The following is a 24,847-nucleotide window of genomic DNA, read 5'->3' on the forward strand; positions in this document are numbered from 1 at the left end:
AGTCAGCAGTACTTAAATTTGGAAAAAAAGAGAGATTGATATTCAAAGCTAATTTCTGAGCCCCCCCCCCCTCCCGCCCGCCCTTCGGCACTTATATACACGTGCACACATGCACACACCAAGAGGGGTATCCACCTGCTTTTTATGAACCAATATGTGATGTGTGCACACCCAAGGCCAATGATCCTTGGCAGATGCACAGTCTTGTCTCTTGATAGAACTCACCTAATTTCAGGCAGTATCTACTGTCAATTTTCGAAGTTCAGTTTTTTGCAAATACGTAAATCATTTTGTTTTGATTTGTAAATCACAGGCTTTGATCCCAAACACCAGGATTCAGCTCTACAAGCCTTCACGCTAGATATTGCTGAGACAACAATTCCTGGTGACACTCCACAAAGACTTGCCTTTGACCAGTCAGCCCTCCCGTTACTTCAGAATTCACAGTGCTCAAGGCAATGGTCATCTGCTAAAAGCTCAGTTATAACATTAAGCTCAGATCCTGGGAAGCAAAGAAGCTTTTACAGACAGCGTAATGCTCCCATCTTCACATCCAGTAACAGGCATAAATGTGTGCCCTCTGTTTCTCCCTCTGAATCTGAAGACTCAGGAGGCTCAAGTCCAAGTCCTGTCATCTTCTTGGATGAGGAAGGCTACCAGAAAAGTCTGAAAGCCAACCTGGAACTACCCCAGATTCCGATACTCAAAGATGACATTGAGGACTCGGACTCTGAACTGAGTGAATTCTTCGACAGCTTTGACCAATTTGACGACCTGAGCGAAATGTTAGTGGGCACGGCTACGAACTTGCAGCACGGCTCCGATCCTCAGAATCTACTGCTGAGGAATAACTCTACGGCAAAGCTGCCTTCAGACTTCACCCTGCAACAGTGCCCGACTGCCGCTGCTGCTATGAATCCACAGAGGTTTGACCAGCCAGTCCTCCCTGCCAATGTGAAGAAGCCAACTGCTCGCAAGGCAGAATCGCCCTATAACAACCTATCTGATGTCCCAGATTCCCCTCGGCCAATGAATACCTCAGGAGAAGATAGCAGTCCACTCTTCAGCCCTGTCCATTCTTCAGCCTTCAGCCCCCTTGCTGCTTGTGGGAATTCTGAGGGCTTTGGCAGAGTCGGGGCCTCTGACACTCACATTTATCACGTACTGAACCTAGGAGGGCTTTCCAACACTTCCTCAAATGATGTCAGCAATGTTCCACACTGCATTAAGTGTTCTGTTTTCAAATATCCACAGACCAGTGGCTCTGAGCAGAGAGGAGCAGCTGGATCCACTCAGGATATACACTGGTCAGGTGGATTTGCATATTTGGGAAAGCCAGCTTCCAATGAAAATTCCAACATGAAAGACTCTACACTACCTCAGCAGAAATGTTCAAATGTGCTTAAAGATGGCATTCAACGCATCGCCACGGAACTTGTGGAGAAAAGTCTTGGTGGTGCCTTTAAGGACTTACAAAAGGGTGTTACTTCATGCACGAGTACTCTGTGCCATCTGGCTGCAAGACTGACATCCTCTGTGATTCACATGGCACTACAGGAGATTGGGGCAAGACAAGCCTTTGCACGGAGGCGGACTGCCATCAACTGTCTAGCAGATTATTTGGTTGGTGATGCAATCTCTGGAGCGTTCCAGGAGTTGGAGTTTGTGAAGAAACAGATCTTCAACAATGCTGTTGCCCGGTTTGCCACCGACCTGGCTGAGGAGCTCGTTTTTGAGGGAATCATGGAGGTTTGTCAGTTTTCCCATCCACCGACACCTACATCCATCACAAGCTGGTCACTGGAAGATGAAGCAAAGGTTGTCAGCTGCTATGCAAGAGATTTGTCTGAGTCGGTCCTTCAGGAAGCCTTCATTGAACTGTCTCAAGTGGATGTGACATTCACACCACAAGCAGCCATTAGTATTTCCCTAGATAATATAAAAGATGTTGGAGGTGAAGATGTAACCCAGGCACTAAAGATTGTTAATGATGCAGTCAACGTTAAAGAGGAAACACTGCTTAGACATCCTGAAGGCTGCTACACAGATGCTGTTGCAGGCAAAGACCTTGATGTCTTGCACTCACCAGAGGCAGACTACAAGATAACAAAAGCTTTACTATGGGTTTCTGGCATTCTGAGTTGTGTATCTGTTCCCAGTGTTGTCAAGACGCTTTCGTGCGATTTTTCAGATTCTGCACTGCACTCTTGCTGCCATCGTGTATCGTCCAAAGTGAAACTCGAACAAGCTCCAAAGTCCAGTCTTGCTGGGCCAGGTTCAAAGAGCAGAAAAGTGGATAAAGTGTCACCTGTCAGCTGTGTGCACCAACTGGTAAATCAAGCAAACAGTGCCAACTGCAGTGGGTATGTTTTTTGTGACACCATGAATCTGTGTATGGAGGCTTCAGACTGTGAAACCTCAACGAAAAGTGAAGGCTTGGACACTAATGAGGCTTCTCCTACAATAGACATGAATTGTCAAACAACAGTGGCGATGCTTGATTTTGTGGTCAATAATGCTTTTGATTTAGTGACTGTGTCTAAAGTGGAGTACGAGGTAGAGGAGTATGCTTCTCAGTTAAGTAAAAAAATACTCTTTGAACCTATCTCTGAAAGTCCACCAGTTTCCCAGAAGCACTTTGCTGCACACTTGGCTGAAGCAATTGTGAGGAATTCGGTGGATGAGGTGAAAACAAAAGCCATAATGCCTTATAAAGATGGTGGTTCACAGGCTGGTGATGTCGAAACTAGTCAAGCCCCTGCTGCAAGGCTTCAGGAGATTCCAGAGGGACAGATGCTGGATCAGTTTTCAGTCAGGAAACTTATTTCAGACAGACAGCATCAGGACATGTGCTCTCAGTCACCAGATTTGTTGCGAACCCCTCCTGTGTCACCGAATGAATGTATTCCTGGCAAACATTTGACTATCCCTCAGCATTTTGCACAGGAACTGAAAGGCCACCTAGCAGAAGAGTTTCCTCCCTGTACTCCACCTCCTAGTCCTACTGTGGGTCTCAAGAATTCAGGTGTTGATAGTACAGAAGGTGTCCGTGGTCCTGAGCTGGCAGATAGCTTAATGTCATTGACCGAACATCTTCAAGGTCAAGCCTTGATGTCAACTTTCCAGACACTCTCAGCAGATATAAATGGGCCAAACCAGGAGCTGAGTTTAGGGTTGCTTGGAAAGTCGAGAGCAGGACTTAATAAAGATGGGTTGTTTTCTGAGGAACGTCTTGACCATGTTGAAGGAAGTAGGTCCCCAGAAACACCACCCCCTACACCACAGCAATCATTCCATGGAAAGAGTCTGAGGAGTTTTAGTCGGAAACTTAAAGGAGAGTTAGCTAAAGAGTTCATGCCAGTGACCCCACCTTCTACCCCCCATAACCATTCTGCCCCAAGCATGGCGGTGATGACCCAGGATACTGAGCAAAAGGCCGAGTTTGTGTTGAAGCTAATGAGGTCGCTGTCTGAAGAGGTTCTGGATAATGAGGACGATGAAAATTTTGACTTTGCTGAGAGGCACAGTGAGTCAAGGGAGCAGCCCAGTCCGAGGCGGGAAACCAAGGTTTTGGAGAAAGAAGAACTAAAGTTGGATATTAAGAGACATGCCCTGCATTATGCCAATCAGCTAGCATCGAGTATAGTGTCCATGGCAACTGAAATTGCAGCGATCTGCGTCGAAGATGCCAGCAAGTGCGATGCCAGTAAAATAAGGAGTTTCAGGGTCCCCCCCAGCAGCCTGTGGAGGTCAGCAGCCAGGAGTGAGCTACACACCTGGGGCTCCGGTGCTGAAATTAAATTTCCCGAAGAAGTTGTGGGATCCTTGTGGAGCTACGCTGGCAAAGTTGCTGGAGAGGTCATTCGGGACGCTAAAAAAATTCTCAGCTCAAAGAAGCAGAAGGTGAGAAAGTTCAAGAAGGATGTGGGCCAAGCGGAAAGCAGTGAATCCAGCTATGGAGAACAAGAGCATGTTGGAGGTGAAGGGTTAAATACCTTGGCTGATCATTGGTCCCGGGAGCTTGCAGATTCGGTGCATCACTCACCTTCAGGTAGTGCACCTGGGCTCATGTCGAAGCATTCAAGCTGTGAGAGTGTGACTGATGAGTATGCAGAATACATCATGAGAATGATCAGCAGGGAAGGTGGAAATGGTGAGGTAATAGTGGATCATTATGCCAGTAAACTTGCCTTTAGGACAGTGAAAGTTGGCCTGGAACAAGCAGCCAGGAGGATCAGGCAAAAGTATAAGAGGAGACTGCTCTCCTGCCAACAGTCAAGAGGTGAGGATGGGACGAAGGAACTTTTGAAGTTTCTGACGAGGGAGGACGCCCAAGATGGGGACCTCTGCAGCAGAGGCCATGATCAAAGACTAAGCAGAAAGGACTCCAGAGATTTGACGAGGTTTGCAGAATCAGTTGCTCAAACAATCACTTATGAAGTCACGCAGAAACTGAAGACCGCGTCTGGCCTACATGGCTTACCCAAGTCCCTAACAGATTCTTGCCTGTACGAAAGGTCCCAACTGGAACAGATGGCAGAGGGTCTTATCAAGAAGACATGGACATGCTCAATCAAACCCGTTATCCAGAGGAACAAACGCTTTCACAGTACAGGAAGTTTAGACAACTACAGTCACAGCATCGATAGCACAAATCGAGCTCTTGAACATTATGTGGGGAAAAGTGTGGATAGTGCAGTCCAGCTAAGTATAGCTGATGGTGCTCTCGAAAGCAGGAAACAGAAAGAATGCTTAGCATATGCTGAAAAGTTGACAGAAATGGTTTTAAAATGCTCTCTAACTGATAAAGAGTCACGAAGTTACATTAATAGGTTAAGCTCCCAGACTACTGCCTTGTGCAGCAAAAATGCCACCAGAACGCCATGGCTCAACAGTAAAGCACTTAGCAAGCCAGAGCACTCTGTCCACCGCACAGTTGGAGCTTGCCAGCTAGATGTGCCGAGGATTCACATTGAGTTGGAACAGAGAGGACTTTTTCCAGAGGATTTGATGTCTGTGGCCATTGAAAAAGCCAAGCGAGATCTCAGTAACACCAGCCTGGCAGCAGATAGTGGCATCGGACAGGACGGGGCAAGTTTCACCGAAAGCCTCGCTGCAGAAATAATGACTTCAGCTATGATCAGTGCAAGCCAGTCAATTGTAAGGTAAGCAAAAATTATCCTCCCATCACTTTATCTCGACTCAGGTTGGCAATATTTCCTTTTTTCCTCAATTGTAACATTGTCTTCATCTTTCGGGGAGATTGGGAGGAAATGAACTGGGATGAAAATGTGTTGCTGGAAAAGCACAGCAGGTCAGGCAGCATCCAGGGAACAGGAGAATCGACGTTTCAGGCTTAAGCCATTCTTCAGGAAGGGCTTATGCCCGAAACGTCGATTCTCCTGTTCCCTGGATGCTGCCTGACCTGCTGTGCTTTTCCAGCAACACATTTTCAGCTCTGATCTCCAGCATCTGCAGACCTCACTTTCTCCTCAAGGAAATGAACTGGGAGCACTGTCGATTCCAAAGAATTGGCACCGGTTAACTGATCTTGCCGTCCCAGCTCCCACACTAATCCCACCATTATTACCTCGAGATCTCCATTGTCTCCTCACCCAGGCACAGTGTTATCATCATTCATTGGTGTTGAACAGATGTTGAAAATCCATGAAGTTAGTCAGCCTTTGTCAGAGGTTACAAATATAAGGCTGCCATCATCAGCTGGGATCTTTCATGTTGGCAAGAATCTGAGAGGGATTAGGGTAAGCCATGATGTCAGGTGCTGTCTTCAGTTTCTGTGTGACTTCATAAGCGATTGACTGAGCAACTGATTCTACAAGACTTTATAACATGGCATGTTTTAAAATGTTTCCTTTAATACAACAGTGAGATGCAATGCCCCGAATAGAGGGCTGGTGCGATAATGTTAAACCCTACTAGGAAACAGACCCATTGGATCTGGTAGTCAAGGTGAAAAAGGCCCAAGCTAAAACCTGTAGAACGTCAAGTGACAATATTCACTCTTGACACAGAGGAGGGACAGCTGGTTTTCTGACACAGGCCCACAACAGAGACCGAGAGGGTAGCAAAGATAGCTGCTGCTGTACTAAGTAAAAGCAAAAAAACTATGTGTTAGCCTTCAAGCAGAAGCCAATGAGAGCTGTTACCTTGCTTAAAGAGTTGGAACTTGTGGAGACTTAAGAGACCTAAGGAGTTGCTGGGGGTGGGCCTGACTACTGAATGTCAGGGGATACTGAGAAGACTGAGTGGAATATCATTCTAGAGACAGTCAAAGACTTGTCCTGACATGGCAGGGAGCTCCTTGAACTGAAACTACCAGGCTGTGTATCTGCTGGGAGCATGTTTTCATATCCAAATCGATCTTATAGTGTTATGATTATGTTAATTGGAAATGCCTTTCCTTAGTTTGGAGTATTTGTTGCATGGAAAGAAATGTGTAGATTATGTTGTATTTAGTTTGTTTGTTAAGTCTTAACAGCATGAAAGCTTGGGCAGATCAGAATAATGTGCAAACATCTGATGATGATTTGGAGGAAGTGTGAGAGAAGCATTATTTCACTAGCTCCATTTTACAACAAATCAATCATCTTTTACTCTGGCTGCAGAGTGCTGCAGGGAAATTCACACACGTGTCATGTATTGTCCAGGTCTGCCTGTACTTCATCTCACCTGCTGCTGAAATCCTCAATTATATATTTTTACTTCCTGACTTGCCTATTCCAATATTCTTTTCCATACTTTTCCATTTTTGACATGTTGCCAAACTAGCATGTATTGAGACAAAATAAAACTGCACATGCTGTAATCCAAAATAGACAGGCAGGAGGCTGGAAGAACACAGGCAGCATCAGGAGATGGAGGAGGTCCTGAAGAACGGTTACACCTGAAACGTTGACTTTTCCACCTCCCTGATGCTGCCTGGCTTGCTGTGTTCTTCCAGTCTCCTGCCTGTCTAAACTAGCATGTATTGCTTTTGAGAAGGTGATGGTGAATTGCCACCTTGAACCACTGCTATCATTATTGTAGAGGAACACTCTCAATGATGTTCGAGAGGGCATTCCAGGATTTTGACCCAGTGACTCTGAAGCATCTGCTGCCCTTGTCCTTCAAGGCGGTAGAATTCTTGGGTTTGGAATATGCTGTCAAAGGTACCTTTGTAATTTGCTGCAGTGCTACACACTGCTGCTATGACTCGTCGGTGGTGGAATGTTTGAGTTTTGAAGGCAGTAGTATGGGGTATCAGTCAAGCTGGCTGCTTTATCCAGGATGATGTCAAGTTTCTTGACTTGTTGGATCTGCGCTTATCCCATCACACATCTCACTTGTACCATGTAGGTAGTGGCTTTATTCCTGATGAAGGGCTTTCGCCCGAAACGTCGATTTTGAAGCTCCTTGGATGCTGCCTGAACTGCTGTGCTCTTCTAGCACCACTAATCCAGAATCTGGTTTCCAGCATCTGCAGTCATTGTTTTTACACCGTGTAGATAGTGGACAGACACTGGCCGGTTCTCATTGCCACAGTATGTAAGTGGCTGATCCAGTTTAGTTTCTGGTCAGTGCTCACCGCAGGATGTTGATAGTGGGGGATTCAGCTATAATAAAGCTGTTAAATGTCAGGCGTAGATAGTGGATTCTATCTTGTTGGAAATGTTATTTTCTGGCGCGTTTTCTAACACCCCGGCACAGTTTAATAGTTTTAAAAAGTGGTTGTAAGAAAATATAATGTGTGACATTTGGACCAAACGTTGACTAATGCAATCGCAGCTTTGTTGGAATTTTGGTAATGCTATAGGCCTTTATTGGCTTGACAATCATGGTTCATGTATAAACATAACATGAATATTATATGTAAAGTGATAGCTTTCTCAATCCAGCTCTTTAGATAAACCTGTTAAACATACGTCCTTAAATTGATTAGTGAGGTTGCTGCTTGACAGGTAAGATTGCAGCTTATTGCAGCTTGCGTAGATTCGATTTCTTTGGCCAAAGCTTCTGTTGAAGGCTCATCGGCCCAATTTTTGGATACATGCTCTTTCCTTTAAATGAGTGAAAGAAATACTATAGACATGGTTTTATGAGGCCTACAGAGAGACCATTATGTCGAAAGAAAAACTTGACCATCCAACGATGGATTAAGAAGGCTATCCCAAATGTATTCACAGTTTTAAACAAAGGCGAGCTTAACACTGTTTTGTATCAGAAAATTGTGTAAATGTAGTACTCCCTTTACTTCCTATTCTATGCTCATTCACTCTGAGATTCTGAGGGTCATTCGCATCTCCTCCTGGGATCAAATCAAGTCTGCAAATTCACTTAGATTTCTCCTCAGCGTGTAATATTTTCTGGGATATGAGATCCAGCAGAGGGAGAGGCATCTCTTTGGCGCACACACTACAGGCTGGAAACACCCGCCCACACTAAGGAGCAGATTGTGGTGGGCCTGGTGGAGTGCGTAAGGCCCAAACATTACATCACCTTAGTGTTCCCCTCCTTTCCCCCTCCTCAAATTAAACAAAAAAGAGGCAGGTAAAGAAAAGTGCCCCTGCAAAATTTGTTGGTAAAAAACAAGTAGTAAAGCTTTTGCTCAAGAGGCTCCAGAGAGCAGCAACTCAACCAAAAGTCCAGGTAAGCTTGAGCACCGTCTTTTTAAATTTCCTCTTTAGTCTTACAGCAGTTGAGACGGCAGTTAGGGCAATCACATTTTTCTCCTGCAGGATGTGGGAGCTCAGGGAGACTTCTGTCATCCCGGATGACTACACTTGCAGGAAGTGCACCCAGCTGCAGCTCCTGGGAGACAGTGTTAGGGAGCTGGAGCTGGATGCACTCAGGATCATCAGAGATGCTGAGTGCTTTATAGATAAGAGTCCTAGTGACGTGGTCACACCTAAGGTGCAGGCAGAGAGTAGCCTGGATGACTACCAGGAAAGGTAAAGGGAGTAGGCAGAGAGTGCAGGAATCCCCTGTGGCCATACCATTTTGGATACGCCTGGTGGGGGGAATGACCGTTCGGGGAAAGCAGCAGTAGTCAGCTCAGTGGCGCTACAGCTGGCTCTGGGGCACAGTGGGAAAGGGCAAAGGTAAACAGGACCTTAGTGACAGGAGACTGTAGTTATGGAACAGGAGATTCTGTGGCTGCAAAGGGGAATCCAGGATGGTGTGGTGCCAGGGTCAGGATGTGTCTGAGCAGCTGTAGAACATTCTCAAGGGGGAGGGTGAGCAGCCAGAAGTCATTGTGCATGTTGACACAAATGACATCGGTAGAAATAGGAATGAGGTCCTGCGGACTGATTATAGAGAGCTAGGAAAATAATTAAAAGCCAGGACCTCCTCGATGGTGATGTCCAGATTACTTCTGGTGCCATATGCTCGTGAGGGTAAGAACAAGTGGCAAATGAATGTGTGGCTAAATATTGGTGCAGGGGGCAGATCATTGGGATCTTTTCTGGGACGGAGGTGACCTGTTTAGAAGGGACGGTTTGCACCTGAACTGGAGGGAGACCAATATCTTGGCAGCCAGGTTTGCTAGTGCTGCAAGGGTGGCTTTAAACGAGGTTGGCAGGGGGGAGGTGGGATCCTTGACAGCAGGGAGGCAAGTGCAAGGCTGGAAGGAGATACAATGATCAAAAATAGTGATGTGAAGAGACAGGTGAGGCTGGAAAATGATAGGGAGCAGGGAATGCCTGGTTGGTTAAAATGCATCAATTCCAATGCAAAAGGGCTGACAAGTAAAGCCAATGAACACATGGAGTGGATAGATATGCCTGACTGGGATATTACAGCCATTCCAGAAAAATGGCTAAGGGAGGGATCGGACCGGCAGCTTAATGTGCCAGGGTGCAGGTGCTTTAGCTGGGACAGAGGTGGTGGAAAGAGGGGAGTGGGAGTTACATTTTTGATTAAGATGAGTATTGCAGCAGTAATCAAATGAAATAACTGAAGAATCATCTTTGCGGTTGGAGCTAAGAAATAAAAGGGGTTGGTGACGGTGTTGGAGTTGTACTACAAGCCCCCAAATAGTCAGCGGGATTTAGAGGAACAAAAGTGCAGAGAGACTGGGGAGACTGCAGGAGCAATGGGGTTATCGTAGTAGGAGATTTTAATTTTCCTAACTTAAAACTAGGACAGCTGTAGTGTTAAGGGCTTAGTTGGGGTGGAATTCAAGTACATTGAGGGAAGTTTCCACAAGCAATATACAGAGGGTCTACTTGGGAATGAGCAAAACATGACTTGGAAAATGGGGCAGGACAGGTGACGAAGAGGCAGTGGGGGAGCACTTTGGCACAAGTGACCATAGTTCTGTGTCTAACTAAAATAGTTAGAGAGAGGGAAAAACTGGCCTACAGATTTAAATTCTAAATTGGGGCAAGGCGAATTTTGATGGAATTCGTCAGGAGATTGCAGGGGACCTCCGGCAAGTGGGAGGCCATTAAAAGTGAGATAGCTAGAGTTCAAGGTTGATATGTTCCTGTGAGGGTGAAGGGCAAAGTTGGCAGCAATAGGGAACCCTGGATGACAAGAGATATTGAGGCTTTGACCAGAAAAAAGGTGTGGCTTAGGTATAGGCAGCTGGGATCAAGGGAATCCCTGGAGGTATTTTGGGAATACAGGAGTTTCCACAATTCCCTGGCTGTTCTTTGTTTGGCTTGCCCTATAATGGTAGTGTTGTCCCAGTCGAATTCATGTTGCTTGTCGTCTGCTACTAAGGATAGCTGGTTGTGGCTATACAGGAGTTTACTGAAGAACAATATCAGGAGGGCGAAAAGGGACACAAGGTAGCCTTGGCTGAGAAGATTAGGGTGAATCCAAAGAGGTTCTTGTGGTTGTGTTCGCCGAGCTGGAAATTTTTGTTGCAAATGTTTCGTCCCCTGTCTAGGTGACATCCTCAGTGCTTGGGAGCCTCCTGTGAAGCGCTTCTGTGGTGTTTCCTCCGGCATTTATAGTGGCCTGTCCCTGCCGCTTCCGGTTGTCAGTTTCAGCTGCCCGCTGTAGTGGCCGGTATATTGGGTCCAGGTCGATTGTTTGTTGATGGAGTTTGTGGATGAGTGCCATGCTTCTAGGAATTCCCTGGCTGTTCTTTGTTTGGCTTGCCCTATAATGGTAGTGTTGTCCCAGTCGAATTCATGTTGCTTGTCTGCGTGTGTGGCTACTAAGGATAGCTGGTCGTGGCTATACAGGAGTTTACTGAAGAACAATATCAGGAGGGCGAAAAGGGACACAAGGTAGCCTTGGCTGAGAAGATTAGGGTGAATCCAAAGAGGTTCTTGAAGTACATTAAAGGAATAAGAATTGGAGAGAGAATAGGATCCGTCATGGATCAAAGTGGAGATGTAGGTGTAGAACTGCAGGAGGTGGGTGAAGTCTTCAATGAATATTTCTCCTCTGTGTTTGCCATGGGGAAAGACACGAGAACTTGGGGAAGTTAGTGATCATATCTTGGGGACAGTCCATATCACAGTAGAGGAGGTGTTGGACATTTTAGAATGTATGAAAGTAACTAAATCTCCTGGTCCTGACCAGGTAGATCCAAGAACACTACAAAAAGCTACAGAAGAAATTCAGGGTGAGGTCCTGGAAGACTGGAGGATGGTGAATCATGAGTCCTTATTCAAGAAGGGCTGCAAAGAAAAACCTTGGGACTACAGACCAGCAAGCTTAACATCTATGGTGGATAGGTTACTTGGGAAGAACCTGAGAGATCAGATATACATGCATTTAGAAAGACAGCACGGTTTTGTGCGTGGGAGATCTTGCCTCACAAATTTGTTTGAGTTCTTTTATGAAGTGACCAGAAGTTTGACGAGGGCAGGGCTATGCATGTAGTCTGTATGAACTTTAGTACGACTTTTGATAAGGTTCCATATGGTAAGCTGCTCTGGAAGGTTAGATCGTATGGAATCTAGTGTGAGCTGGCAAATTGGAAACACAATTGGCTTGATAGTAGGAAGCAGAGGGTAATAGTGGAAGGATGCTTGTCGGACTGGATGCCTACGTCGAGTGGAGTGCCTCGGGTTGGTGCTGGGCCCGATGCTGTTTGTTATCTGTATCAATGATTGGGATGAGAATGTACAAGGCATGTTTGGAATGTACAAGGTTAAGTTTGTTGGTGACACTAAAGTAGTCAGTATTGTGGACAGTGAGGAAGGTTCTCAGAAATTGCAGCAGGACTTGATCAGCTGGGGAAGTTGGCCGAGAAATGGTAAATAGAGTTTCATATAGACAAGTGTGAGGTCTCGCATTTTGGAAAGTCAAATTAAGGTAGGAGTTTCATGGTGAATGGTAGGGTCTTAAGGAGTGTAGTAGAACAGAGGGACCTTGGAGTTGAGGTGCATGGTTCTCTGAAAGTGGAGTCACAGGTAGACAGGGCAGTGAAGAAGGCTTTTGGCCCACGGTCAAAGTTATAGGGAGAGGTTGGACAAGCTAGGACTTTTTTCTTTAGAGCATAGGAGATTGAGGGGGATCTTATAGAGGTGTATAAGATCATGAGAAGTATGGATAGGATGAATGTATTCAGTCTTTTTCCCAGGGTTGGGAAATCACAGACTACAGGGGATCTGTTTAAGGTGAGAAAGGAAAGAATAAAAGGGAACCTGAGGGTCAACATGTTTTACACAGAGGGTGGTACACATGTGAAATGAGCTGCCAACGGAAATGGTTGAGGCAGGTACATTAACAACATTTAAAAGGCATTTGGACAAATACATGGATATGAAAGGTTTAGAAGGATATGGGCCCAGTGCAGGGAAATGGGATTAGCTGGATGGACATTTTGATTGGCTTGGATCAGTTTGCATCAAAGGGCCTATCTCTGTGCTGTAGGATTGTATACTCTATTTCTAAGGGGTCTTTCCATTACTTTTTACCTGGATGACTCTTGAACTTGACTTCAGAAACTTCATGACTCTGGACTGCAGCCAGTCATCAAGGTATACAGTATGGAAACAGGCCCTTGGACCCAGTTCAACCATGCCAACCAAGTTTCCCATACTGAGCTAGTCCCATTTGCCTGCATTTGGCCCACATCCCTCGAAACCTTTCCTACCCATGTACCTGTCCAAATGTCTATTAAATGTTGTAATTGTACCCACCTGTGCCACTTCATCTGATAGCTCGTTCCACATACGCACCACCCTCTGGTGTGGATAAAGTTGCCCCTCAGTTCCCTTCGAAATCTTTATCCTTTCACCTTAAACCTTTGCCCTCTAGTTTGGACTCCCCTCCCCAGGGAAATGATTTTGGCTATTCATCTTGTCTATGCCCCTTGTGATCTTGTAAACCTCTATCACCCCTCAGCCTCCTGCACTTTTGGGGAGAAAAAGCCCATATCTATCCTGCCTCTCCTTATAACTCGAATCTTTTAATCTCAGTAACAACCATGTAAATCTTTTTTACACCATTTCTGGTTTGATAACATCCCTCCTATTAGCAGGGCGACCAGAATTGTACACAATACTCCAAATGTGGGCTTAACAATGTCTTGTACAGCTGTAACATAATACTCCTGTACTCCATTTCTGACCACCACTGAACGCTTACATATCAAATAATGTATTCACCACTCTGACTAACTGTGAGGCCACTTTCAAGTCACTTGCAAGTATCTGCATCCCTGGATCCCTCTGTTTGACCACAGTCTCCAGGGCCCTACCATTAAATGTGTAAGTCCTGCTCTGATTTGTCTTACCAAAATGCAGCACCTCGCATATAGCCTCACCGGGCAATTCCTCAGGAATATTCTCTCGTAAGTACTGCCGTGATGCTTTCCCTAATCAAAAACGTCACTTCCCTTCCTCTCTTGCCTCCCCTTCGATCCTTTCTATAGCGTATGTACCCCAGAACATTGAGCTGCCAGTCCTATCCCTTCCTCAGCCATGTTTCTGTAACAGCTGTGATATCCCAGTCCCATGTACCAACATTCCCTGGGTTCATGGAACCTTACCCACCTGACTTTTTGCATTACAATAAATGCAGTTTAATTTATCAGCCTTGGCTCATTCTCTGCAGGCTGTACCCTGTCTTGTCTATTTAACTTATTCTCTTTAATTTCTGTACTAACCTCAACCTTTTCTCTTTTGCCTCACTACTGTTTAGGGTCACACCCCTGCCAAAATAGTTTAAACCCTCCTGAGTAGTTCTTGCAAATCTCATCGCCAAGATATTGGTTTCCCTCCATTTCAGATACAACCTGTTAATCTTGTACAGGTCACCTCTGCCTCAGAAAATATTCCAATGATGCAAAAGTCTGAACCTCTGCCCTCTGCACCAACTGCTCAGCCATGCATTCATCTGCCCTATCTTCCTATTCCTACTCACTAGCACTTGTCACTAGGAGCAATCCAGAGGTTACTACCCTTAAGGTCCTGATCTTTAACCTCCTGCCTAATTCCCTGTATTTGCTCTGCACGACCTCATCCTTTTTCTACCAATGTCATTGCACCAATCTGTACAATGACCTCTGGCTGCTCATGCTTCCCTTTGAGAAATTGCTGCAACCGCTCAAGGCATCCTTGACTCTGGAGGAACTGCACCATCCTATAGTCTTGCTCTAAGAATGCCTGTAGAAATGCCAGTCTGTGCCTCCAACTAGAGAATCCCTATCACAGCTGCTCACTTGGATTTTATCATATCCCGCTTTACACCAGAACCAGCTGTGGTACCAGTGACCTGGCTGCTGCTGCTATTTTCCCCTGAGGGTCTATTTCCCCCACAACAGTATCCGAAGCAGTATGCTTGTTTGTACCTCTGTTGGCAGTTGTCCATCGTCCATCTACCTGAATGAACTTGCAGTGTGACCACCTCCCGAAAGTTACTATATCTAGAGTGTGCTCTCTGTCTCCTGTATGCTCCTTAGTGTGTCCAATTGCACTCTAGCCAAGCCATTCGCTCTGAGAGGAGCTGCAGTTGGGACATGCTTCCTGCAGACATAGTCGCCAGGGACATTCAACTGCTCCCAGATCTCCCACATCTGACTGGAGGTGAATGCTACTCCACTAATTGCCACCTCTGCTCCTTTTAACAGCTGTTTTCTTTTTTGACTGAACCCTTGCTTAAGTAAAGGTACACAATAATAGTTTGGAAATACCCACCAGGACTTCCTCACTAATCAGTTGTTCCTGTTGGTCCCACTCACTTTCTGAATGGTAACATCTGGTCTACTCCAACCCGCACTGAACCTGTGGAAGTAGTAAGAGCAACGGTCACAGCAATGTCTCCCTCCTGCACTTCCCTTAAACTCCCACATTCACCTTAACTCCCAGCATTTCACTCTGTCTCATGCTAAATGACTGGGAAAGGGGGTGGGTTGATGGGTTCCAATAACTGAATGGACCCCCAGTTACCTTCGGCAGAAAAACCTCAGATGGTGGTCTTACCCCACAACATCCTAGTAGCAATTGTCCCAAGGTGTACTGCATCCCTCAGCATGTAGTCTTGGACCTTGGAATGTGCAAGTCTGCAACACCCTATCAAGGTCAACTCCTTGCTCTGGACAATTCCTGTCATCATTCAGGCAGCATCCTTGAACCTATCTGCCTCACTGAAAGTGACCTTGTGGGAGACTTGTAAATTATAGCAAACACTGCTTAACCGTCAATGTGTTGAATGAGGTGAGGGAGGTCCAATGTGCCTTTGTCATGGCTTCTAGTTGTATATTTTTCAGGATATATGTTAAAAGGGATTATTGTACCCACTTTCAGTGAATTACTTGGTTAAGAAATTTCTGTCAGTTGTCCAAATTCACCATTTGTGCTTTAAAAAATCTTGATATTGCCAAAGTACGCTCAAGACTTGCTTCAAATTCACATTCTTCAAAGCCAGATGTGATCATTTGGTACCGAAGAGAGTCTCTGCTAACCTTTGGGTGATGGAAAATTTAAAGCAATGTAAAGTTTTGATCTGTTTTTTGATCTTTCATATGTCAGAGTTCCTGGAACAGAGGTCTCACAGTTGCCAGTATCCAGTTTATCAGAATTTCTTACTGTGTAACGGTTGTAGGTCATACAAGCTGGAACATACAATGGGTACTTTAACATAATCTTTGTTGCTGGATTAGTAATCCAGAGACCTGAGCTGTCGCTTTGGATAGACCAGTTCAGATCTGAGCCTAGCAGCTGGGGCATTCCAATTTAAAGGTGTGTTACTAATCATGCCTATCTAACTGTTAAAACTGATAATGTTCATCAGGAAAGGAAGTCTACTGTCTTTAACTGCTCAGGGCTACACGCAGTCTCAAACTGTCAGCAGTGTGGTTGGCTGGAAATGCTCCAAACTGGCTTAGAAAACCCTTCAGCTGTCTAGAAGACAAAAGGTATTACCTCCTTCAGAGATGGACAATAAATGCTGACCCACATTTTGTGAATAAATGAAAGGGGAGAACATTGTTTGAAACACATTTGAGTAGTACGATTCTAATGGGAAGTCATTAAACCCTTTGAAAATGCACTGGCTTGTTCAATAAGCAATCCATTTCCAGCTCTTGCCCATATTCCTGAATTTATTTCTATAGCTGTTACGTGGTCTGGAGCTGGAAGTGAACACTCTGCGTATTGAAAGTGAAGGACAAATGGCATCTGATTGTGTAGGAAATGAAAGACCTCACAGGAAACAATGGCTTGACTGAGAAGCTGAGTGAAGCAGGACCAACATTTCCCACTCTTGCAAAGCAGTGCCATAAATGTTCAGCAGATCTGGAACTCATAGGTTAGGGTTGGGTGGCATCTGGAAGAAATTGTTACAACGTACTTTTCCTCCCTCTATCATCCAGACGGCCCTCCACTGCACCACCTCCATTCTATGTTCCACTGCTCTAAACCACTCCCCCAGCACAATAAAGACAGAGTCCCCCTTGTCCTTAGCTACCACTCCACCAGTCTCCACATCTTTAAACACTTCAGCCAACTAGTTCCCACTACCAAGAACATTTCCCCCTCCCTACCCCTCTCTGCCTTCCGCAAGGACCGGTCCCTTTGACAGTCCTTGGTTTGCGCCACTCTAGCCCCCTCCCCGAAACCCCCAGGTATCTTCCCCTGCAACCAGAAAAGATGCAAAACTTGTCAGTACACCATCCCCCTCACCTCCGTCCAAGGCCCTGAACAATCCCTCCAGGTGAGACGGAGGTTCACCTGTCTCTCTTCCAACCTAAGTTACTGCATCAGGTGTTCCCAGTGTGGCCTTTATATCAGGGGGACCGAATGTAAATTTAGGGACGGTTGACCGACCATCGCAGCTGGGCCTGCAGGGGCTGACTGGACCTCCCAGTCATCGTCCATTTCAATTCCCCTAACCACTCCCTTTCCAACATGACCATCCTTGGCCTCCTCCATTGCCACAAGGAACAACACCTCATCTTCCACCCGGGAAGCCCACAGCCTGGAGGACTCAATGTTGAGTTGTCCAGTTTCAAATAACCTCCCTTCCCAGCCCATCCCCATCCCTTCCACCCCATCCCTGCCACCAACAGGATTAATTTGTCCCATTGACCAACCAGGCCGTACCCTCTACCTGTCTTCACCTATCCCCACTTCATCACCCTGCCCCCACCATCCCCTTATCTGTAGCTCCCCCCACACCCACTCCCAGTCCTGAAGAAGGGTTACACCCAAAACATTGACTTCTCCACCTCCTGATGCTGCCTGGCTTGCTATGTTCGTCCAGCCTCTGGCCTGTCTGTTTTGGATTCCAACATCTGCAGTTTTTCTGTCTCTAACCTATACTACATGGGCAACTTTGGAACTCCATGTCTCTATAAGAGAACACTCTCAATCTTGAAGTGTAAATTCAAATTTAAATTCAACCCAAATGATAATGTTTTTTCTCATCGATTGGGAGGATGTGATAGGCGAAGGCAATGTTTGTTGCGGGCCTTTAATTCCTCTTGAGTGCGTGAACGGTGGTAATGAGCCAGTGTTGAAAGGCTACCTTCTATTTTTATGATTCGACGGCTGGTAATTCAATGGCTGGTTAGTGTTTGCGCTGTCTTGAATATAATATGATGCTCACTGAATGAAAGAAACTGTAGCAAGAATATTAGACATTATTGCATGCAGCTGCAGGTCTTTCATTTTGCCTTTCATAAAACCTGAATATTCAAGATCTGCATATGCAACAATAAAACATTCACATGGTTGAAAAATGGCGAGTTGATTATTTCAGCAGTGTAATAGTTTATATATCGCATTTTTTGAAAATAAAGTAATTAAGTCTTTTGTACTTTGCATCTAGTGCCAGTCTCAAGGATGGAATGCGATCAAGTGATTCCACCACCAGTCAACAGCTTAGTCTCAGCGTCGGTGATGACAGTACTGGCAGCTGGTCCAATCTGAGTTTTGAAGATGAGCATCCAGATGAAACCAGCAGCTTCCTGCACCTCAGTGACAGGTAAATCTCAGTTGTGCCAATTCATGTTTCAAACATAGTTAGCCCCTTTGAAATAATATACAGTGATCTGATATATTGACGTGTGCACAGTTTTAGCAGTTTGCCTCCAAGAAACAGTGCATCATGAAATCAGCTAAAGTTAACAAATTATGAAGCAGCTATCTTTATTCCAAACCCAAAGTACTAGCAAGTATCTTTAATGGTTATGTCCTTCTGGTTTTATGCAAACCGATACAGTGGTGACTGGTAAAAATAGAGAAAGGTTGTTTAGCTTCCCTTGCAGAATATTTACCTCTTTATGCTTAAAGTTTGTCCCATCAGGTACATTCAGATTGATTCAACAAATTCATTAAATGTTTTTGCAGATGCTTGATCAACTTAATATGGTTTCCATTTTATCGCCTGTTCAGCAGCCAGTACATAGGAAGAGACTTGATGGGAATAAAAAAAATTGACAAATGAGCAAAGCTTTAGAAAGCTGAAAGATCTTGATTAACTTTGAAGCCTGTTTTGTTCTGTATATGCTGAGCTTTTAACGTCCTTTGTTCAATTCCATTGAAGATAATGAACTTTAAAAAATTGGTCAGAGCTGTCTGATTTCACATTCTTGTACCTGTTTGAACTCGCTCCAATTATATAGGCTGGGGCAGATAAACCAGTCCATCAGGTTAACACGAAATGGAAATTGGTTTTCACTTGCTGAAAGTGGATTAGCTATTTTAAAAAGTTTTGTTTAGTTTTCATTTCACAATTCAACCACATTAGGGACAAGGTGGTTAGATATGAGAGAAAAGAGATGAGTTATTGGTGAGACTACATGCTCTCTGCCTATTTTTAGATGGTGAAAAATGTCAGAAGTAGGTCATTGATCCCCTTGAGCCTGTTTTGCCATTCAGTTAGATTAAGACTGATCTGTATCTTAACTCTGTCTACCCACCTCATTTACATAATACCTAATGCTATTGAATATTTTTAAAAAATATTAAATCTTTGGTTTAGCAGTTTGATTCGATCTAATCTCAGCAGCTGTTTGCGAAATCTTGCAGTCGCCCGTTATTCTTAGTTTTACGATGTGTCCTGGCATCACCCCAGAATAGCCTAGCTCTAATTTCAAGGTTCTGATTCCATGTTGTAGACTGCTCCAGCAGGGGAAATAGTATCTCTATCTACCCTATCAGTTCCCCATGTCAGCATAAACCCTTGGTTAATTCACACTTCATTTTCTGTTTTTATTTTCACTGGCAAATCACTTTTTCCACAGTCACAGTTTGAAATGTTTCTCACTTTCTCCTAACTTAAGCTACTCAAAACTACTGTATCATACACTTGCAGGTATACATCAACCCTAAGTATCGTTTGGCTTGAGGGGAGTGGGTGCTTGTTGTTTGATTTTTGAGAGAGTAAAGTACACAAGCACTAAAATTGATCATTCAGACTAATGGGCAAATCCTAAATATACAGAGAAACATCTGTACGCAATTATTGTTATTAAAGAAAATAGAAACGCAGGAGTAGGCCATTTCAGCACTTCGAGCATACACCGCCATTCAGTACGATCATGGTTACTCACGCAATTTCCGTATCCCACTCTCACTTCTGTTTTCTCTCCCTCTAGAATATATCTAACAAACTGGCCCCAACAGCTTTCTGTGGTAGAGAATTCCACAGGTTCACAACTGTCTCAGTGAAGGAATTCTTCCCCTTCCTGAATGGCTCACTCCTTATTCTTAGACTGTGACATCTAGTTGGAGTCATAGAGTCATAGAGATGTGCAGCATGGAAACAGACCCTTCGGTCCAACCCGTTCATACCGACCAGATATCCCAACCCAATCTAGTCCCACCTGTCAGCACCCGGTCCATATCCCTCCAAACCCTTCCTATTCATATACCCATCCAAATGCCTTTTAAATGTTGCAATTGTACCAGCCTCCACCACTTCCTCTGGCAGCTCATTCCATACACGTCCCATCCTCTGCGTGAAAAAGTTGCCCCTTAGGTCTCTTTTATATCTTTCCTCTCTCACCCTAAACCTATGCCCTCTAGTTCTGGACTCCCCGACCCCAGGGAAAATACTTTGTCTATTTATCCTATCCATGCCCCTTATAATTTTGTAAACCTCTATAAGGTCACCCCTCAGCCTCCGACACTCCAGGGAAAACAGCCCCAGCCTGTTCAGCCTCTCCCTATAGCTCAAATCCTCCAACCCTGGCAACATCCTTGTCAATCTTTTCTGAACCCTTTCAAGTTTCACAACATCTTTCCGATAGGAAGGAGACCAGAATTTCACACACTATTTCAACAGTGGCCTAACCAATGTCCTGTACAGCCGCATCATGACGTCCCAACTCCAGTATTCAATACTCTGACCAATAACGGAATGCATACCAAACACCACCTTCACCTTCCTATCTACCTGCGACTCCACTTTCAAGGAGCTATGAACTTGCACTCCAAGGTCTCTTTGTTCAGCAACACTCCCTAGGACCTTACCATTAAGTGACTTTACCCAACATTCATCCTGCATCTAACTTGTCCAGTCTCATTAAGACTTTAAATGTTTCAATGAGATCCCCATCCTTTTTCCCCCTTGCCCCCCACCCCATCACATTCTTCTCAGTTCCACTGAGTACAAGCTCAGTCTTTCTGCATATGTCAGTCCTGCCATCCCGGAATCAATCCGGTGAACCTTTGCTGGACTCCTCCAAAAACAAGGATGTCTGTCCTGAGACTAGGAGACCAAAATTGCACACAATACTCGCGTTGTGGCCTCACCAAGGCCCTGTAAAACTGCAGCAAGCCATCCTTACGCCGATACGCAAATCCTCTCACTATGAAAGAGACCATGCCATCAGCTTTCCTCACTGCCTGGTGCACCTGTATGCCACCCTTAAGTGACTGTTCCACCATGACATCCAGGTCACGTTGCATCTCGCCAAGATTTCTCCGTCATGATATATTCGTCAAATAATGCCAACGTGGGCGGCACGGTGGCACAGTGGTTAGCACTGCTGCCTCACAGCGCCAGACACCCGGGTTCAATTCCCGACTCAGGCAACTGACTGTGTGGAGTTTGCACATTCTCCCCGTGTCTGCGTGGGTTTCCTCCGGGTGCTCCGGTTTCCTCCCACAGTCCAAAAATGCGCAGGTCAGGTGAATTGGCTGTGCTAAATTGCCCGTAGTGTTAGGTAAAGGGGTAAATGTAGGGGAATGGGTGGGTTATGCTTCGGCGGGTCGGTGTGGACTTGTTGGGCCGAAGGGCCTGTTTCCACACTGTAAGTAATCTAATCTAGATTAGATTACTTACAGTGTGGAAACAGGCCCTTCAGCCCAACAAATCCACACTGACCCGCCGAAGCGCATCCACCCAGACCCATTCCCCTACATTTACCCCTGCACCTAACACTACAGGCAATTTAGCATGGCCAATTCACCTAACCTGCACATTTTTTGGACTGTAGGAGGAAACCGGAGGAAACCCACGCAGACACGGGGAGAATGTGCAAACTCCACACAGTCAGTCGCCTGAGGCGGGAATTGAACCCCGGTCTCTGGCGCTGTGAGGCAGCAGTGCTAACCACTGTGCCACCGTGCCACCCACACGGTGAAGCAATGCAGTATCTTTTTTAATATTGTACCGAAAACCTGAGGCATTCGTTATTTGATTGATGTTCATGTATGAATCTTGCTTTCTTCATTGTTCCATCCCGTGCATGTTAGAAATATAATGGAGAATTTGTTTTCTCTAAATATCTTCACAGCTCCTAGCGAATAAAAGTAATAATTTTTCTTACGTAAATGGTAACCATTACTTCGTGGTTACTGGTTTTAGCCAAATTAAACATGTTAGTCTCGTTCCATTTGCTTAGGCTAATTTTGAAACTCCAGAGCTGGCACAAACATAGGCTAGCAGAGGAGAAAGGTTAACATTAATAAACAAATATATAGATGATAGCACAAGACTGACCAAATTTCACAGCATGGCACTTGATTGATTCAGGCAATTCAGCAAATAGTGCATCAGGACTAGGTGTTATACCCAGTTTTATCCCCCATTAAATTAACACTGACTGGAGATAATTGTTGGTAGTGAGAGTTGGCTAATTTTTCCCTTTAATGATGAAAATAGCCAACACTACCCACCTGTTGTTAAAAAGTATCCCAAGTATCTGTTTTTGTATGTATGATGTGAAAGAAGCTGCTGAATTTCATGTGGGTACAGGACCAGACAATGGAAATGCACCATCCCTGTGTTTTTAAAATTGCTCTTTATGTCTGGTTTGACCAAGCAATGTTGCTCGGAAAGGTAATGAGAAACTATGGTCAGTCACTCAATGTCCACTGCCTTTGTTTTCCTTTCTGGCAGTAATGGCAACAGCAGTAGCTGGAGCAGTCTGGGGTTAGAAGGAGATATATATGAGGAGAATATATCCTTTCCACCATCAGACAGGTTGGTCCAGTCTAGGTTTCATGAAAATTGGTTTGATCTAGGAAGTTTTATTGACTGCATGCCTTTGGAACTGAAGCTGTTAAGTAGCATGTGTGTGTAATGAAAGACCTTTAGACAGGTCTGCAATTAAATTTGAAGTGCAATATCACTTAAGACTTTTTTCATGCAAATTGCCTTCAAAGAAATCATTGCTTTCTTTCTCAATGTGGTGTTTTGTGCAATCTGGGTCTCGCTTGCTTCTCATGATATTTCATGTTTAACGGCTCTGCATTTAATTAACACAGTATCACCTGAACCAGGCATAGAATATGACTACGTTAAATTCGGTTTCTTCAGTAAGAACTGTCACTCGGCAAAGGAGTTTTTGTGATGCAGTGACAGTGTCCCTTCCTCTGGTCTAGAAGATCCAGGTTCAAGGCCCACCTTCTTGGAGGTGTGTCATAAAATGTCTGAACAGGTTAATTTGAAAAAAAAATTGCATGCTCAGCAAGAAGCCTTGCTGGCTGGGAATCCAGGCAAGAAGTTGAAAACTAGGTTATAATCCCACATCTAACACCATGACATTCATTATTTAATTCCTTGATATGACCCAGAGAAAATTCCCCTTTAAATATCCCATTTTTGCTATACTGAACAAGAATGATAATGTCATGGGATTTCCATGTTCCTTTGTCATTCCTCACATTAAACTGCTGAGGGGGAAGATTTCCAGTCCACCTGAAATGATGAGGATTCATGAAGGATGGTTATCAGGGTTGCTCATACCTGACAGATTGATTGAATTTTTTGAGGTGGTGGCTAGATGTGTGGATGAGGGTAGTCCATGTACTTCACTAAGGCTTTTGGCAAGGACCTGTGGCAAGTGACATATTGCCAACCTACAAGTGGACCCCACCCCTTCCCTCCCCACCCCTTTCCACTTTCCGTAAAGACCATTCCCTCTATGACTATCTCGTCAGGTCCATGCCCCCCCCCCCCCCAACAATGCACCCTCCCCTCCCGGCACCTTCCCCTGCAACTGCAGGACTCGCAAAGCCTGCGCCCACACCTCCACCCCCCTCCCCCCCACCTTACCTCCATCCAAGGCCCCAAAGGAACCTTCCACATCCATTAAAGTTTCACCTGCACTTCCACACGTCACTTACTGTATTCGTTGCTGCCGATGCTGTCTCCTCTACACTGGGAGACAGGACACCTACTCTCAAATGCTTCAGAGGGATACATGCACCAACCAACCCCACCGCCCCATGGCCAAACACATTAACTCCCCCTCCCACTCCGCCGAAGACATGCAGGTCCTGGCCTCCTCCATCACCACTCCCTAGCCACTCGATTCCTGGAGGAAGAATGCTTCATTTTCTGCCTCAGGACTGTCCTACCTGCCCATCTTCCTTCCCACCTACCATATTCTCAGCTATGTTCCCCCCACTCCCCCTCCCATTTATCTCTCCACTGCCCGAGACTCCCAGCCTCATTCCTGATGAAGGCCTTTTGCCCGAAGCTTTGATTTTCCTTCTCCTCGGATGCTGCCTGACCTGCTGTGCTTTTCCAACACCACACTTTTGACTCTGTTCTCCAGTATCTATCGTCTTCACTTTCGCAAGTGGCATATTGCAGAGTTCAATGCTGGGTCAAGTACAGTTTGTAGTGTACACTAATGATCTAGTCATGACTGTAGGTGGTTCGATCAGTAAGTTTTTAGATGATGTGAAAATTGGCAGTGCAGTAAATAAGGAGAACAATATAAAACAGTGCAGCATAGAAAAAAAAGAGACCTATCAGCCCACCATGCCTGTGCCCTCTCACAATGCCTTAGACTACATAATACAGATGGGGCTGATCAGATGCAGTGAACAGTGGGAAATGAAATTTAGTCATGAAAAATGTAGGGTGTTGCACGACTAACATGGTCTAACGAGGCAAGGGAGTACACGATGAATGATAGGAGCTTAGGAAGTGCAAAGGATGAAAAGGATGTTGTTATGTATGTGCATAGGTCCTTGAA

General features: G+C 45.1%; 1 protein-coding gene across 8 annotated transcripts in view; it reads left to right on the forward strand.

The window, feature by feature from the left end:
* Positions 1 to 24,847, forward strand: part of akap11 (A-kinase anchoring protein 11) — a 104,054-nt gene that overhangs the window by 48,219 nt on the left and 30,988 nt on the right. For 7 of the 8 annotated variants that reach the window (XM_043694429.2, XM_087993172.1, XM_087993170.1 and 4 more), the window contains 3 exons: positions 314 to 5,165; positions 18,238 to 18,393; positions 22,759 to 22,842. In XM_043694429.2, coding sequence (XP_043550364.1) covers positions 314 to 5,165; positions 18,238 to 18,393; positions 22,759 to 22,842 — 5,092 coding nt within the window. The remainder of the gene's footprint in view (positions 1 to 313; positions 5,166 to 18,237; positions 18,394 to 22,758; positions 22,843 to 24,847) is intronic. The other variant, XM_043694439.2, reaches the window with a different exon arrangement.

This window comes from Chiloscyllium plagiosum, unplaced genomic scaffold (genome assembly GCF_037043375.1).
Source record: "Chiloscyllium plagiosum isolate Xiang-an unplaced genomic scaffold, Cpla_swu_hap1 HiC_scaffold_12, whole genome shotgun sequence".
NCBI lineage: Eukaryota > Metazoa > Chordata > Chondrichthyes > Orectolobiformes > Hemiscylliidae > Chiloscyllium > Chiloscyllium plagiosum.